General features: G+C 41.6%; 1 protein-coding gene across 3 annotated transcripts in view; it reads right to left on the reverse strand.

The window, feature by feature from the left end:
- Nucleotides 1-4,442: 4,442 nt before the first annotated feature.
- The window catches only part of LOC118412124 (adhesion G protein-coupled receptor L2-like), a 64,360-nt gene continuing 55,481 nt past the window's right edge, over nucleotides 4,443-13,321 (reverse strand). For 2 of the 3 annotated variants that reach the window (XM_035814770.1, XM_035814768.1), the window contains exons 23-24: nucleotides 9,753-9,866; nucleotides 4,458-4,561 (exon numbers count right to left, since the gene is read on the reverse strand). In XM_035814770.1, the coding sequence (XP_035670663.1) occupies nucleotides 9,788-9,866 (79 nt within the window). In that variant the 3' untranslated portion in view covers nucleotides 4,458-4,561; nucleotides 9,753-9,787. Of the gene's footprint in view, nucleotides 4,565-9,752; nucleotides 9,867-13,321 lie in introns of all 3 variants that reach the window. The other variant, XM_035814769.1, reaches the window with a different exon arrangement.

Raw genomic sequence — 13,321 nt, forward strand, 5'->3', positions numbered from 1 at the left:
AAAAAGAAGACAGAACACACAAGACATGTAAACAATCGTTCTGGTGATTTCGTTGAGAGATCTGTGAATCTGTGGTCGCTCAGAGGTCAGAGAGGTGAAACGGGGGAAAGGTTGAACTTGCATCTCATCAACTTTTGCTGTACGTGTTTTAAAATCCAAAAATCCAGCTAACTGATGTCTGGTCTGTCAAAGAAACTTAAGTCAGCACGAAGTAGCTTTGCCAATGGAGTTGTCAGATTGACGAAAATGTCAAATCTGTTACTCTATTGTTAATCGAAGCCAATTTTATTTCTCGATACGGAACGTAACGAAGTGGAATGGGGTAGCGGTTGTATCAAACGCAACAGGCGATAAACATAGCGCGACGAAAAGAATTTTCCATTGGACACCTCCCAACACGTTTTTTTTTTGTAAAGAGGGATTTTTTGATAGCTGTTCACAGCAACCCGAACACAAAGTTATCAAATCTGATTAATTGCATTGTTGTCATTACGGCAGATAGCTATATTGAATCAGTTAGTCTAACTTGCTGAAGCTCGATGTTTCTGACTAAAGGTGAACTCTCACTGCACTTGAAGCACCGGTGCGGCACTGCGGGGTTCGTAGATGACTCAACGAATTTCAGAGATAAAGAATGAATTTTCTTCCGTTTTGTGTATTTTTGGTATTTTGTATTTTGCGTATGTCATACTTTTACGTATTACGTAATATCTAAATTATTAAAGATCGCTTCTTTCTTCAAACAGAACTAGTGCAGTACTGAAGTCAGGGGACATGTTGTGAACTATAATAGCTCGTTATATGTATATGTATATTTGACGTAATCTATTTTTGTTATTGTTTGTTACCATGGTTAGTTGCACACTTGATTGTATCATTAATTGTATCATTGTGAATGAAGAATAAAATGTTAAAAAGAAAATTAAAAAATAAAAAAATAACAAAAAAATCGCGAAAATAACAAAACAGTGCCACAGTGAACGAACCCCGCAGTGCCACACCGGTGCCGTAAGTGCAGTGAGTGTCCACCTTTAGGAAGAAGAGAAGCTGCCACAGTGAGCGTAGTTTGGTGCCTAGAAGTGGTCAATGGCCTTGCACTGAGCAAACTCATAAAAAATACTTAAGCATTAAGCAATGTACACCTATATCTCAAAAACATGTTGTTTGATCTAGCTGACCTGGTAATGGCATTGCTTGTTTTCTCAGACAGTGACACAAATAAACCACTCCAAGACAAGTCTGGTAAAACCGTATCCTACAGATGTATTTGAATGTGCAACAAGAGTATGTACATTCGCGTGTCCTGATAGAAAATACCGAGTCAGTAACTCGGTTTGGCAACAACACTTCTTTTCCTACTCTACGATTCAAACGACTACTTTCTACGCATAGCCGTATAAATGTTGCCTTCAGCTCAGGGAACCCAGTATACATATGTAACGTACATAGATACAGGTTTAAACAGTTCTATTGTAGATTTTGATCTGTATATATTTACAGTGATAACGTTAACGTTAACGTTAACATAATAAATCATAATACGTTAACGTTATCACTGTATATATTTACAGTGATAACGTTAACGTATTATGATTTATTATGTATGGCTTTCTGCCTAATGTTCTACAAGGACTAACATGCATTATAGGCTCTCTGTTGTATCTATATACATGTGACAACATATAGTCAGGATCGGAACTATCTACGGGCCATGTTACAAGCTAATTTCATCGCATTGGCATCTTTAAAAATTGCGTGATGTGCCGCTAGTTTACCTTTATCCGTGGGGTAACCTATTCCCGTTGTTTTTTTTTAACAGTGCATTTAAGGATTCGACGGACCTTGGTTTCAAATTGCATTTTTTTCCAAACTTTTTTTTCAAACCATCTTTCCTTGCATTGATATCCCTAAATATCCTGTTTTTAATACAACTGGTATAGGTCACCCACGCGGATAAAGGTGAACTAGCGCTATATGTTGTCCAATTGTCACAGCGCACTGAAAAAACACCACTTCTGTACTGGATCGATAATTGTCAACAAGTTGACTTGATGTATGAAAGACTTGGATTATTGCTTCAAAGTAATATCATTCTCTTATAGTTATCGATGGGAACTTTGAAAGGACTATAAGATAGCCTACACCAGACGTCATACATGTAGATTGCTGGAAAATGATTACCCTGGAGGCCATCCGGGATCGGGCAGCTAGGACTAAGGGTAGCGATAACTCCTTTGGGCTTAAACTCCCCCGGAGGGATAATGTGAGATTGTCGGGCTGACTGCCTTGGCTCCCCGACAAAACTTGCTAACAAACCTCGCTAGCTACCCGGTCCTGTCTGGCTCCCAGGGTAGAAAATGATAGAGATCGGCCGATTAGACTATGGAACATGCCAGAGGACTTGGCCATAGGAATAAAGTTTGCAACATAGGTTCCAAGTTAGGTTGGCATCTAACTTCCAATCTGGTTTTGCAAACTGTATTTCTATGGGCAGCTATGTCCTCTGGTCAGCTAACTCCACTAGTATATCACTCAGTCTATTTGGTCGATTTCTGCTATTCTCCAGCAACCAGTGGTGTCTGGTAGAGACTAGACTGAGAGAATATTTCATATTCTTACAATGATCAAATACAAACTTTAAGATGATTGACAGGAGGATACATCTGTTCACACCATCAGGTGACACACAAATAAACAAACAAACAAACAAACATACATACTGTTACATAGACGTTTGCTGTGAGCTGCGGGTAAAACATCCATACCTCCGTCGTAGTCTTTTACTTGGATAATGCAGTACCAGAATCTTAACTCTACTTGAGAATTTAAAAAATACTAACTCAACTTTAATTTTCATTTTCAGTGGTTAAAAATCATTCTCTGTCCAATACTAAGTATTAATATGTTGAGCCCAACTTTCGGATAGTTAGAATAGGGGATAGTTTAGAGAGTTTATTTTTCCATTCGCAAATGTTGTCACAAAACCGTCGGTGTGCACAGCCACTTTGCCTGCACACCAAACAGACCGCACGTGTGTTGTAAACATCACATGCTCCAGTACATAATGGACTCAGTCATGACCTTCTTGTTTTTGTCGAATCGAAGTGTGCAACTTGAGACACAGCGAAGTCGCAAAAATTACGACCTCCTGGGTTTCTTTTCGAAAGGTGATAAAAATCGCATATATGCCATTTTTCCTGGTCACGACTGCTTTTTGTACATCAGACCCATGCTATCCATCCCGGGATGACGTTACCATTAGCCATAAGGGAGACGGGGGCGTTATAGGCTATCTACCGCACTTGATTCACTGTTCATTGAGTCACATGTTCTTGACGTCATAGGAACAGTTGGCTGACGTATTCCTTTGCGGTCTAAAACTAGATAAGTCCTAATGTATGCTGAAAATCATAGTTCCAAGTTCGACTTCAAAATGACCTCTGCCAACATATCTCGTATATATATATCCGAAGCTCGAAACCCGGTCACATACATCGTGCGATCATCGTACGATTCTGAACTGACGGCATTCTTGTAATAGTCGTGCTTGTGTTGTACAAAATTCATCTGTCTTGTTACGGAGAAGGCTGTCTTAGATCCTTGTCGGATGTTAGGTCGGTTACGGCCTGCCTGAGAATTCGGAGGCATAAAAATCGTACAACGACTTACGACGTATGTAACCAAGTCGTACCTAACGCTGGTTGACCTTTATCCGCGGGGTGACCTATATCCATTGTTTAAAAAAACCCAGGGCATATAGGGATATTATGTCGACGGATTGAGAGTTTCAATATTTGAAAATATTGCCATTTGAAGCCACCATCTGTTGGCTACATATCCCTAAAAACCGTGAAATTTTAAAAATACGAGTAAAGGTTACCCGCGTATAAAGGTGAACTTTTGCTGTCTGTCGTTGGGCCAGACTTGTGTCTCCCTCAGCGCGCTCTGCCTGCAGCTGACGCTTCCCGACTGTTTTTCCACCTACTGAGACGCCATGGAACAATAACGGATATAGGTTACCCCGCGGATAAAGGTCAACTTGTGTTGTCTGCTGTCGTGTCAGACTTGTGTTTCCTCCGGCGCGCTCTGCCTGACGCTTCCCGACTGCTCCTCCGCCTTTTGAGACGCCGTGGGACAATAACGGATATAGGTTACCCCGCGGATAAAGGTGAACTGTGTCATACTTGTGTCTCCTCCAGCGCGCTCTGCTGACGCTTCCCGACTGTTCCTCCGCCTGCTGAGACGCCGTGGGACAATAACGGATATAGGTTACCCCGCGGATAAAGGTGAACTTGTTCTGTCTGCTGTTGTGTCAGACTTGTGTCTCCTCCAGCGCGCTCTGCCTGACGCTTCCCGACTGTTCCTCCGCCTGCTGAGACGCCGTGGGACAATAACGGATATAGGTTACCCCGCGGATAAAGGTGAACTTGTGCTGTCTGCTGTTGTGTCAGACTTGTGTCTCCTCCAGCGCGCTCTGCCTGACGCTTCCCGACTGCTCTTCCACCTGTTGAGACGCCGTAGGAGGAGGCTTCCGCTGGAAAGCGAACTTCACGCCCCTCTTCTTCTGGAGAACAATGAAAAGGGAAATCAAAGTTTACGACCTTAGCTTTGTGCGTTTGTACTTTTTCTAAATCGTCCTAAGCAGCTAGTAGATAGTAGACTGGACTCATTCCTCAGCTAACCGACATCTATCCCACAACAGTTATCCCTCCGGAGCCGCATAGTTCAAGTTTCTGAACTTTTTTCAGCCTGCCAAGTCTTCTTAAGCAGCCACTGAGAAACATAATGCCCCTTATGTCCCCCTTTGACAGAGAGATTTGGGGATTACAGTTACTTCTCGGTAAGATTTGAGGTTAAACTTGAACCTGACTTGTATGTCGGTTAAGAAAGATTTGGGAAAGGAAAACAGCGCACGACTCAACTTGTCCAGGAGAATCTTATCGCCAGGCCTGATCAAACCTCACAAATATCTCTTACGTCAAATGTTTCCGACAGGACATTAATTATTATACCACTGCTTTACTTTGTTTGCAATTAGCCTTCGAGCATTAACTTGCAATAAAGTTATTATTATCTATTTCACGAATATTATCATCGAGTTGGTAAGTCACTGAAGAACAAGATTCTTCTTTAAAAAAACTGACGTTTTGGACCGGATCTGTAGTAGCGACACCTGTGCTACAATGCTATCAGTCAGAATTGTGGGCTAAATGCAGCAAATCCCATGATGGGATACTAAAGACTAAGTACTATTACATGTCGTATTACAATTGAATAAACAATACATCTGGAGCTATGCTATCACTATAACCAGCTGCTACAGCGCCGCGTGCCAGAGAAGCTGGTGTGTTCCGCCGAAGGACAGTTATACCAGCTATAAAGATACAGATACAATACAGGCACTTCCCTCGTCTGGAAAAGTAGCTGTCACTGATACAGAGCTACAGGAGACTTGTTGCAGCAATAAACTTCACTTTAAGTTTGTTTCTTTATCTTCTTGTTGGAAAGTTTTCAGGTGAAACACGTGCTCCGTCCATAACTCAGGAAAGCCGTGCTGTTTGTACGGATTATTGGCGACAGCGTATTGCAAAGCCCCGAATAGGGCGGCCATTTGCCGGAGCTGTGCGAGATAGGTGGTTATAGCAACGTCTATCTCTCGGTGAGTCATTATCACATTTGGGTAACACCGTCGGCAAGTCCACCGCCAAACCCATCAAGGAAAGTTATGGCACCTTAGTTACTGCAGCCGCCATTAAATCCACTGCAGTTCTCTTTAGTCCCGCGCCACTAATGGCGACGGTCTGATCCTTCAAACAAGTCGGGTTAAAGACACACCGTACATCATGGCGTCAGGACCGAGCTCCTGGCAGAGCCATTACGGAGTCACAAACCTTCTTTTAAACCCCTCCTGTCCGCCCTCAGCATATAGTACGGGCAGGATTCCTAATCTTGTCAAATTACCGCGTTAGAGAGGTCGGTCAGTCAACGTGTGAGGCCCACATTTTCGTGTGAGGAGTGGGTGGAAGGGGGGGGGGGGTTGTTACTCCTCAATATTACCAAGAAGCGAGAAGAAGCCGAACTTCTGTGTTAGACTAGATTTGTGATACTTTTATATTTATATATATATATATATATATATATATATATATATACATGTTTTGACTTGTTGTGGCCTGTACTAAGCTCGGTTGGGCAAAACTGTGCAATAAAGGTCTTCATTCATTCATTTATATTCATACATGACCATATCGTTGGATGGGATGAGCCTTCAGGTCCCCGTGTGGTCAGTTCTGCGCGCCGTACATTATCCTTACGTCCGAACCGGACACCTAAGTGCACCGCGAGGGGACAGCAATGACCGTTTCCGTGACGTAAAACATGGCGGAATGGCAACTAATGGACGCACTCCGTGGCTTCCCACACATTTTACGCATCCATTTCCATCCCCTCCTTTCGATACATTTCGCGTCGGCTATCTATTTCCGCCACCCGCAGATTAAAAGACTTGCGTACAGTCTCATTACGGGAGGCTCCCCGGAGAACGTTGACCTCTGTCCGCGTAGACATTACAACATGGTTTAGTACAACGAACGGCCCAGTACACGTAAATACGAATATACGTATGTAGACCCCCTTTTCACCAGTAGACGGCGATTGCTTGGCCCCCTTTCCACTAGACGGCGATCGCGCTGCGCTCTCTCAGCGACCCAAAACGGATGTGTGTAACATTCGATTTCATACTTGGTATGTCATACAAAATGTAAAAGTGTGACTGAAAGGACAACAAAACAAACAAAGCGTAAAAAGATTCGTTTTCCTTTCTGTACAATTCGTTGAGGGATCTGTTAAAATTTTAGGTCGCAGAGAGAGCGCAGTGAGGGCGCCGTCCTAGTGTAAAGGGGGTATAAGCGGCCGTATACAGAGATTAAATTTGGATCTGTGTTACCATAGATTTTGTATAACTGGAGTATGCTTCCAAATGTAAATTTTGGATTGAAAATTAAGACACAAAAAACGTAAAAGATCCATTCTTTATCTAAAGTGCCGGGTTCACAAGTGCGTATATTTTCAAGTACTTATGAGGTCGATATGGAATTCTTAGCCTCTACCAGGCTCCATAGGTCGTTGGAAAAATACAATGTATTAGAAATTGGACAAATATAATCAGATGACATGCCAAACGAGTTAGTTGGCCGAAGAGTATGGTTTACGACCAGCTTACTCCTTTTGCGTGTTATCTGGCTATATTTGTCCAATTGCTATTATTTTTCCAATGTCCTGTGAAGCCTAATAGAGGCTAAGACTCTCATACGGACATCATACAGACTTGAATATATACATATACGCATGTGTGAGCCCACCTAAAGGTGGTGTAATAAGATAGCATCTGGCGTTGCATCTGCATTGATGTTTCTAGACAAAGACCTGCGTTTATCTTAAGTGCAGATTTTCGTCTTGCCTCTGCTTCTAAAAACAAGAAGCCAAACCCAACTCGTTTAGAAATAGCCAAGACTCGCTTTTTGAATTTCTAGTATACGTAGTCTCTTGTTACATTAATGTCAACCACTATCCTTGTCACATGTATGCTTTTTTTTGTGTAACACATATGTATTTCTCAGATATACATACTTTCCATTAGACGTTGGGCACGGATTTGCAAATAAATTTGTTTCTTATTTTAAGACCTAGCTCCCATGTGTTGCTATCATACGCCGTCTGTAGAAATGGACACGGCCAGATGCAATAATAGTCTCTGACTGCACTCTTGTCTCTTTAATAAAGTTTCAAGAAGTATCTGTATCCACTAAAACAGAAAATGTAACGCGAGAAGTAGTAAATTCTTGGCGACATAAGCTATAAGCAAAATCACATCTGGCATGAAACGAAATGTCACGAGGCATGAGTGACAAGGTTCAACAGGAGCAGACGTCAAATTTACGGACGAGATTTGGACACCGCGCTGAAATGATGTTACATTTGGTTTACTGTGGACAGCTAGAGTATGGTTTTAACTTGACAATGTGCTTCGGAGAGGCCTTTGTGCAGAAGCAAAGGGAAGAATCCGTTTCGAGATATTTCTTTTTTTTCTCTTAATGCATGACAAAGTTAGTCTTAAAATAACAACAAATTCAATCAATTAGATCTATCATATCTGAATATCCTTTCACGGGTTTCCCTCTGCTATTTCTTTTAATGTCTTGAAGTTTGATCGTTGCAGCAATTCAAGAAAAATATACATCATTGTTTGACATATATGGTAATTACTATGTAAATACTAAATAATAAAGTATACTATATGATATTTTCAACCATTATTTCAAATGAAAAGTTACATCACTTCTGCCTTGGTCGTTACCAAGAAAACACTCTTGTACTTTTTACTATCATTAAATATATAAGCTTTCATTATGAGATATCTCTTTTTACCTCTTTTCAACTATTGATACATTATCATATATTATGTGGTTTTAGCTTTCGCGACTAAATTTCCAATTGTACCAATTTTTTTATTACAGTTAACTTCTTTTGATTACTTCAAGCTTTAAGAACATTTATCATTTATTCGGAAAGCTTTAAGATAAGTTAAATAAAACAGAAAAAGCTGAAATTGATTTATTCTGATGGTATGTGGCACATTCTTTACTTCAGCCGATTCCTTGAACCGGTCCTAAGTCTCCTGAGACGCGTGGCCCACTCCACCATTTGTTGTTTGATGACGCCCGCCGGCTACGATCTATCACACGCACCCATTCTCACCGTAAGTGTTTGTTCGGCGATGCATTTTTCTTTCATTTTTCGCGATCGGTACAGAGATATGACAGATCTTTCCGGCTTCTTTTGGTGCTTCGGCGAGATACGGACGGAAATGGAAACAAGGTTGGCACCCACAGTACTGGGACTGTAAATTTTGTTTTGCGATATGGAAGAAGTTTGTTGGCGCAAGTGTGTCGTCTGTGTATTTTGTCGGTGTTAGTTCAATGTCCTGTGTAGTGAACTGAATGTGGGACTAACTTTCCTTACATGAGATGCATGTACTTCTGACAAGGATCTCCAAAACCTGTAGTAAACCTAGTAAACTACGTATTATACATTTTATAAGATATGTCTTATAAGATATACAACCGTTTGTGTCATCTAAAAAAAACATTTGTGAATGGGTTGAACAACCAAATAGTTTTGCAGACATGAGTCAAATTTGTGGTATTCTGGGAAACTTCGAGATGAAATTAAATCGCTGGGCCAAACTTAAGACACGTTAACAATGTGACATGGAATACAAAAAGTTTCAAATTAGAATGGAGCTGCACCCCCTAAAAGAGAATGAAGTTGCAGCCAACAATGACCAACCCAGACCGAACCCGCAAAATAGAATGAAACTATGATCTAAGCTGATGGAATAAATCTGCAACTAGAACAGAATGAAGTTGCAACTGAGAGATAGAATTAAGCTGCAACCAAAAAAAAAAAGAAAAAAAGAATTGAGCTTCACCCAAAAAATAGACTAGAGCTGCAACCAAAGAATAGAATGAAGCTGCAACCCCAAAATCAGAATGAAGCTGCAACCAAAAATAGACTGAAGCTGCAAACTAACCATTCGTCAGCGGTTACATTACAGCTTCATTCTATTTTTGGTTGCAGCTTTACCTGAAAAGTTCGACCGTCTCTGCAACCAAAAATAGACAGAAGCTGCAAACTAACAACTAGAATAAAGCTGACACCAGAAATAACCTGAAGCTGCAACCAACACGTACCATCCTCCTGTATCTGGACTTGCCCTTTAGTGACATCATGGGATGCCGGTAGCGCCTGCGCTGTGCCTTCTTCTGTTTCCACAGCTCCTGTTGTGCTTTGTACGTTCTTGAGACCTGGGGAAATGGGGGAGGGGGGCAAGAGTGTAAAACACTGGGGATATGGATGGCGTTTTATTGACACGACAAAACTTACAGCGAATTTAGTACGTGCATCTATGAACTACAAAATAAAATGTAAATAAACCTTAGAATTTGCTTACTTAACAACAGAGGCCAACATATGTGAATTTCTAAATTTAGATACACTCATAAAGTGGGCAAATTATGGGTTTCAGTTTTTGTTTCTAATTATCTAATATTCAAACATGTAAGGCGAAATTCAATCGTTAACAAATATTTCAAAGCAACAAAGCTTAACCGATTATTGTAGAAATGATTTTAAAAATTGAGTGAATTGGTTTGACAGATATAAGTCAACTTTGTATTCTGGAAAATTCGAGATAAAAAAAACTGCGCCAATCTTTAAGGCAGTAATTGTCAAAACGTGAAATAGAATAGATTCAGATAAGTTAAAAAAGATAAAAGTAAAAGAAGTAGAATCAAGCTGCAACCAAACTAATTAATACCATTATGAATTTTTGGGTATTGGTCTGTATTATTTACACTTCGCAAAGATGGAAATATAATTATTTCAACTTGTGAATCCCTGTTACATTTTAGATTCTAATTTTGTTTTTCAATCGACATGACAGCTCGCTAGTGACTATATGGAAGTCGTGTCAGCTTCATAAGTATTCCGCCACACACTTGGTGTGAATCTGCCGACAGGGATATGCGACAATTCCGATGATGCATCTCCCACTAGCGGAGTCGTCTTATCGCGACGGTAAGCGAAGCCGGCTGTTAGCTCTCCCAAGGGCCACTAATCAAGTGCTTTTCCCCGCTAAAGTGTCTCGAAAGCCTCGAGTCGACAGAACGAAACATGTCGTTTTTGGCGCCAAGATTCTTGCGCGCGTTGCGACCCGTCCTTATTATTATATCCCTCCTCAGATCGCTGCGATAAAGCCGGCGGGCCGCGCACGTATCTCCGCGCTATCACGGCTTCAGCAAGGTCACCTTACTCTTTGGCTGGAGGGAATTTTCCTTCCAAAGTTGGCCGAAATTTTCACCTGACGGTGATTTGTCATCATCTCTCCGGCAGCGGAAAGAGCGGGGCCGCCGATCAATATGGCCGGATTTATTATTGTATCAAAATAATTCACGGGATGGAGATTGGATAGCGGCTCGCCGAGCGCAGATTAGAAAAGCCATCCAATAGAAGAGTGGGTAGAGAAAGACTGTCTGGGCAGCATCATATGTATCGGACTGTGGCGGGAGGACAGGTGGCGGCACAAATGAAGTGATAGTGACTCTAAATTAACGCCAAGGATGCCAAACATATGTTAAATTGAAGCTCGCCTAGAAAGCCTCGTGCCGTGACCTCCGGTCAGACCCTATTGGAAATATTCGATTAATGTTCAGAGGGAGAGTGACCCAGGAGCGGACGGTATCGGATTGAAAGTAATTGAAAAAAGAAAAGTTTCGACCCTTTTCGGTATAGCGTCTTCACACCGTAGACGCTGCTACCAGAGGTTGTGGATACGTAAAACCGGGAGTCTCAAAAAGCGCCTGCTCGAATTTCCCAGCCCTAAACTGTTGTGTTGGCTTTGAAAGGCGCACAGAGGACGGAGCGCTCAGGAGTGTTATATTCTGAGGGAGCGTCCGCGCACCAGGGCGTGAGGCATGGAACCCTCGACCTGACATCTTTCGGATTATCATATTTAACCCGCGTATTGGACGTGAGGAAAATCGATGGGAATATAGCTGACGGCTCCCTTCTGCTCATTCCCTAATCGATTTTTGATGTGTATGGCTTAATATAGTGTGAAATACCGCGTGAACCCTGTGGCCCGGAGGTCGGGAAGTCAGCCTACCGCAATGTATACCAATGTGCCGCTATCCTTTACCGACACGCTTCAAACTACACAAACTAATACTCCACGGACAACTTTTTGCCATTTACCAAGGACAGAGAGCGAGAGAGTAATATCTTCGCCGACTGGATATCAAGCACAACGCGCCGCACTTGCCGACCGGTTTCTGCTCGAAATGAGGTTGGTCATTCCAAGTGCACTCGGTAATTGCTACATACATCAATAATGAGCGAGCGGCGGCGAACCGCCTTCCCCCGCGCGCTTTAAGGGCCGATTTCAAAGGCCACTGCAAATTGAATCTGACTGAATTTCATTAAAGCAAGGGCAAGACAAGAAGGATAAAATATAGGGCAGTAAAACAGGTCTGAGTAGGATTAGAGTACGATGGTCTCCATACCTCTTCATTTAGGACACAATAAAACATGGCGAAGAAACTTCCCTGCAACGAGAAAGAGTAACAAAGAGGTTAACAAGCATGGACCGCGGGAGTCCATTAATCTAGCTTAAAGTCAAAGCATCTGGCGCATCACCAGTCCAAACCTTCACTAGCTATCGTCAAAATGAATTGGATATGGTAGTCTGGCCGGCATGGTGGTGTCTCAATACACAAAGGCATTTATTGGAAAAGTCGTGGCTCAACAGACCAGATATAACGTTTTGATATACAGTTAAACCCGTACAAGTGACCACCTCGACATAAGGGCCACCTGGTCAATCTGACTACTTATTTGTGGCCCTTTTAGATATATTTCAAATTGATACAAGCATCAAGAATTAAGTATCAAATCAGGGATCCTCTCTGTAATGACCACTTGTCCACATGGGCCAGTTTTCTTGGGCAGTTTTTACTGTGTATGAAGTACTACACATGCAACTATATCTTCCTTTATTTGATTTAATAGCTAGGCTAGAAACACGAGATCTCGTCAGTAATCATCAGATGGTAACGTGACGATATCTGTGTCCTCAGTTGACACCATGGAACATATTGCTGCCTGTGTTACCAGAGTAGTTGAGTAATACATTTCTACATGTGCTCCATTCCCTACAGCATGTTGTGAACATGAGACCCTATAGATGTGAGGTGCTCTTGATAAATACAGAGCAGCATTTAACACAGTCATTCAATAGCAATTGCATACCAGGGCACGTACTACTATAGGAGGCATATCCAGGGTTTTAGTTAATGCATGGGAGCTATTTGGAGTGTAATAGATTCATAACCGACTAAAGAGCTTCGAACTAAACATGAAAAGGTAGGCATATAGCCCTGATTGGCCAATATATCTCACCAAAGAGGTACGTTTTTGTCATTAAACCATGCATTTTACACTGTGCAAATAGGAAAACAATAATCAATACAAGCTATAGTGTAGTGTTACAGTTTGGATTTTCTTTTCTTGTTATTGTTACATTTCAATTCAGAGCGTTTTCCTTCTTTATCTACTTTTCATTCTTTCTTGATTTTTTACTCCTTCTTTCCATCAATTTGTCTTTCTTCCTTGCTTTCTTTTTGTCGTTCTTGTCTTTGATCTGCCCTTTTCTCCATTATTTCTTTCTGGTATTTTACCTGAAGTGTGCTGAAAATGGCGAAGA

The sequence above is a fragment of the Branchiostoma floridae genome, chromosome 3 (assembly GCF_000003815.2).
Source record: "Branchiostoma floridae strain S238N-H82 chromosome 3, Bfl_VNyyK, whole genome shotgun sequence".
Lineage (NCBI taxonomy): Eukaryota > Metazoa > Chordata > Leptocardii > Amphioxiformes > Branchiostomatidae > Branchiostoma > Branchiostoma floridae.